This window comes from Arachis stenosperma, chromosome 6 (genome assembly GCF_014773155.1).
Source record: "Arachis stenosperma cultivar V10309 chromosome 6, arast.V10309.gnm1.PFL2, whole genome shotgun sequence".
Classification (NCBI taxonomy): domain Eukaryota; kingdom Viridiplantae; phylum Streptophyta; class Magnoliopsida; order Fabales; family Fabaceae; genus Arachis; species Arachis stenosperma.
In genome coordinates, this window is record NC_080382.1 from 56,802,586 (window position 1) to 56,807,088 (window position 4,503).

Sequence of the window (4,503 nt, forward strand, 5' to 3'; positions counted from 1 at the left end):
AAAAATTAAAGAATTTATATCTATAATTTGGAGAAATAAAAATATTTAGGGTACAAATTAATACGCTTATCTTAAAGGTTTTGGTCTAAAATTAGGCTAACAAGCTAAAACAATTGAACTGGCCTAAATGGGCCCAAGTTCCCATATATATACCCACACTTAATGAGATTTCAGCCACTATTTTCCCCATTTCACTACAAGAAAACATCTCTATTGCCACGCTTTTAAAGCATGGCGAAAAGCTGAAAAAAACGTGGTGATAGCTTTTTGCCATGCTTTTTGAGCTACCACCACGCTTTTTATAAATGGCCACACTTAAAAGCGTGGCCGTATATGGGAGATATGGTCACGCTTTAAAAATGTAGTCATATGTGAAATATAGCCACGCTTTTAAAGCATGGCATAGAGAGATATGACCGCGTTTTTAAAGCGTGACGATAGCAGGATACGACCACGCTTTTAAGCAAGATACGGCCACGCTTTTAAAGCAAGATACGGCCACGCTTTTAAAGCAAGATACGGCCACGCTTTTAAAATTAAAAAAAAATTCTTTTTCTTATTTTTACCTTCTCGAAAACATAAATTTTCAGTCCTTTCTTATTACCAAACCTATAAATATAGTATCCAATTTTTATTACAAGACAAATCAAACAATAATTAGAAACATATATAATTTTTGCTATAATTATTTTATACATTAAAAGACTAATACTCAAATACAAAATAAATGTCGAGTTCAAATTCCAAAAATAAAATCCAAAGAAACATACAAAAAAATACAACTTAAATTCGAAGTCCTTTGTTGTTTCTCCTTCCTCTAGCCCTCTTAAACTTTCTTCTCTTAGATCATACATAATTGTATCTGTAACATTTGTGAACTCTTTTACCTGCGAAAGATGGCAAAAACAGATACAAAATTGATAAATTATTTTGAAGCTTCACTTTCCATTCTAGGCAATACTAGCTTTATTTTCTTTTAGCCTATTACTCAAAGTCGCAAACCAAAACATGTGTTATCTTGTAAAAAAACTTTAAAAAAAGATTAAAGAATAAAAGAAAGGAAACAAGCATTATTACCAGAAGTCCTCCTCCAACAAGGAAATTCACCTGGCATCCTTCGGTAACAACTATTACAGGACTCTGGTTTCCATTAACTACACTTCGCATGAAGTTTAATGAGGTATGATGCCAAAGCCTGAAATATGAGAAAATAACTAAGGAATTCCAGCAACTAAATGTGAACATATACAAAATTTAGCAGATTTTCAGTTATTTCTTTGCCTCAAAAAGCAAATACCAGGTCACTTAATATCACTTATGTCCAACGAAACAAAAAAGAAAAATTAAGGAAATAAGCCAATTTATGTAATAAGGTACGAACATGTATTTCCATAAAAATTTAAGATAAAAGTGTTGAAGTACTGTACAGAATTCTTACGGTCATAAGGTACGAACATGTATGTCCTGGTCATAAATATAGATCGCTTTGCAAAAGCTACGTGCAACAGCTGCCTGGAAAACAGCACAAATACCACAGTTCATAACCAAGAGGGAAATCATATTAACTCTAAACAGTAGTTTAATAACATCAGCAGTGATAATCAACAAGAGATTTTGATCATAAGAAGCAAATCACCTGAAGTAACTCCTTTTCTCGAGAAGCCTTCCATTGTCGAAATTGTTCTGCCTCTTGCTTCATCTTATGCTGCAATTGGACCTACAATTTTCATAAATCCAATATCAGATACAAAGTAAAAATTTCAATAATTAAGTAGCTCGAAAAATTAAACACAAGTTCCTTTTGAGCCTTGATGTACTGTATTTCAGCTTGCAATTTTTTTGCAGTTTCTTTGCTCTTCTCCTTTTGCTTTAGTAGCTGCACCTGGTTTTCTTGTTTCTTCTTGAGGTCTAAAATCTGATGTTCAAGATTTTAACACTATTTGACATTGGAAAAGGACAATTACGATGAAAATAATATCGAGATATTACCTGTGCTTCCAGTGCTTTCATTTTTTGGCCACGAACATCTTGAGATTTCTGTGCTAGTCCATCAATATTAACTGAAAGATTCTTTACCTCATGCAACAAAGGGTCACTCTCTTGCTATCATTATCATTCCAGAATTAGTAAACAAGAGAAAAATAAACACTTAGGATTTGTTTGATTCCTTGTTTTCATTCTTATGTTTTCTGTTTTCATAATTGTGAAAAGAAAAACATAAACATAAGAAAAATACTGTTTACTGTCTTCATTTCTTATTTTCACGACTTCTTTTTACAAAATTTTGAAAACAAGTTACACAAAAAATGTAGACAAAAAATAAACCAATCCAGAAAAAACCTTTCGTTTGTGTGCTATCTAAAAAGTATTTAAACTTAACTATGTCCAAACCTGCATTATTCTTTTTTCCTCCTCAAGCTCCATAACTTTCTTTCCAAAGTGCTCTTTGAGTGCTTCAGTATCAATTCCAATGTGCTTCATCTCAGACTACAAGGAAGTAAAAATGTACGGCAATTAAAACACCATAAAATGGAACACTTACTGATTTACTGTTTAAGGACCCAAGATATTAGCATAAGGACCAATTAAGGAAAACAATTAGCACATTCCAATATCACTTGTTTTTTTAAGCCTTCCAATATTAACGTTATGGAAACCGATGCTGCGAAAATCCTTTATTTTAAAGACAATATACTATAGTGTATATAGTAGGAGCAGAAAAGACAAGCTTTATTTAAAAATTTGAAAGAAAAAAAAGGTAATGACCGAAGAAAAAGCTTTAATTTTGAACTTTAGAGTTCAGGTTTAAGAACGGCCAAAACCGTATGGTGTACAAGCTTCTCGTATATTCATTGTTCTTCAGTTACTAGATTTATTTCTAATCTATTATACATAAAGAGAATATTCAGTACACCCGGAGGAAGGCCCACTTCTTTGCATATGTCAGCCAACTCCAAACATGTCCTGAAATAAAGCAAAGCATAGCTTATAGTTCAGGAAAAATATCCAAAGACTCAAAATGAAGCAAAGATTTTGCAAGAGCTATTGAGAAACATACACAGATGCCAATTCGAAAGGCTTCAATATCGTAGCACAACCAGCTGCCAGAGCAGGGGCAACCTTCCATGTAGCCATTAACAGAGGATAATTCCTAAAACATGATATCTAGTTAGCCATCAAGATAGGAATTTTGCTAACAGAGAGAGGTAACAACAATGAACGAACAACCAAAAAATAATACATAACAACTGAATTTCCACCTTTCTATTCTACTATTATTCTTTTTTTCATCACTCATTGCCACTTATATAGAAACTAACTTCTAGATTCTAACATCAGTTAATAAGGAAAATTTTAAAGAGAAGAAAAAGAAAATACCATGGGGTGATTAATCCAACAACACCAATGGGTTCTTTGAGGACATAACTCTTGAAAGTTTCCATGGGAAGAGAAACGGGTGCCTTCTGCTTACCGTCGAGTTTCTCGGCAAGGTCAGCGTAAAACTCGAAGCAACCAGCAACATCATCCTAACATAAAATCAAGCGTGAATCAGAGAATTACAGTAACAATAAGAGAGAATCATCTGAAATTGAAGCAGAATTGAAGTACCATGTCCCAGGCAGCTTCATCAAGTGGTTTTCCGCAATCAAGGGATTCAAGCTTAGCGAGGTGATCCTTTCTCTCGATGACCTTAGCAGCGATGGCGTGGAGATAGCGTGCTCGGTGAGCGCCGGAAGCAGAAGGCCAGTCGTTGCCTTTGTTGCGATTGAGTGCTCTTCTAGTGGCGGCGACAGCACAGTCAAAATTTGCATTGACTGTGCAAAGCAAGCGAACTTCTTGGTGTTAGGGTTTTGTCATTGCAATGCAGCTGTATGACAACGCCATATGCATGCAGTGAGGACTTCAAAGGTGGTGGAAGATTGAGCAAGATGATGAGGGAGGAGGGCAGAGAATGGCGGCGTGGAGGAAGGAATGGCGACCTCCGTTGGCTGACCGACACCATGAGCAGTGAGTGCAGGGAATGCGAGCGCCAGCAGAGACGGGTTAGGGGAGACGACAGAGGGAGCACCGGCAGAGGAGAGAGTGAAAGCGCCGACGATGAGCTCTATCTGAGTTGGGGATGAGCAACAGAGTCTGAGTGTTACGGTTTCAAAGCGTTAGTGTAAGTGTCAGGGGAGAAGAGTAGAAGGGTCTGATGAGTCTTGTAAGCGTGTCGGGGACTTTAATTTAGGGAGTTTCTTTTTTTATGAATGGGAACCTTTTCGCCACACTTTTTTAGGGGTTTCAAGATCAAAAATTTTTCGCCACGCTTTTTTAGGAGTGCCAAGATCTCAAACTTTTCGCCACATTTTAAAAGTGTCCCTGTTTTTTTCTAGCGTGGCAAAAAAAACGTGGCAAAAACTCTAATCAATTGTCACCTCATAAAAGCGTGGCCATAGATTCTTTTTGTGATGCTTTTTAAGCATAGCAAGAAAAAACATGGCTAGATCTCTAATCAATTGC

At 36.0% G+C, this 4,503-nt stretch overlaps 1 protein-coding gene across 10 annotated transcripts; it reads right to left on the reverse strand.

Moving 5' to 3' along the window:
- Positions 1–649: 649 nt before the first annotated feature.
- Positions 650–4,196, reverse strand: LOC130932660 (aminoaldehyde dehydrogenase ALDH10A8, chloroplastic-like). Of its 10 annotated transcripts, none has more exons than XM_057862048.1 (10): positions 3,610–4,196; positions 3,379–3,527; positions 3,059–3,151; positions 2,931–2,964; positions 2,392–2,487; positions 1,990–2,070; positions 1,637–1,717; positions 1,456–1,512; positions 1,078–1,195; positions 650–887 (listed from the first exon to the last, which is right to left on the reverse strand). In XM_057862048.1, the coding sequence occupies exons 1-9, from the start codon at positions 3,610–3,612 to the stop codon at positions 1,151–1,153; spliced, it is 639 nt and encodes a 212-aa protein (XP_057718031.1). In that variant the 5' UTR covers positions 3,613–4,196; the 3' UTR covers positions 650–887; positions 1,078–1,150. The 10 variants fall into 10 exon arrangements, with proteins under 10 accessions (XP_057718031.1, XP_057718030.1, XP_057718026.1 ...); XM_057862047.1 differs by having other exon boundaries at positions 2,913–2,964; XM_057862043.1 differs by having other exon boundaries at positions 1,990–2,103; positions 2,913–2,964.
- Positions 4,197–4,503: the final 307 nt, after the last annotated feature.

What these genes read in the sequence shown, in the direction of transcription:
- LOC130932660 (XM_057862042.1), bottom strand. An exon ending in CCTTTCGAATTGGCATCTGT is followed by an intron (nt 2,965 to 3,058) that starts GTATGTTTCTCA and finishes GCTTTATTTCAG; the next exon opens with GACATGTTTGGAGTTGGCTG. An exon ending in TGAAAGCACTGGAAGCACAG is followed by an intron (nt 1,916 to 1,989) that starts GTAATATCTCGA and finishes CTTGAACATCAG; the next exon opens with ATTTTAGACCTCAAGAAGAA.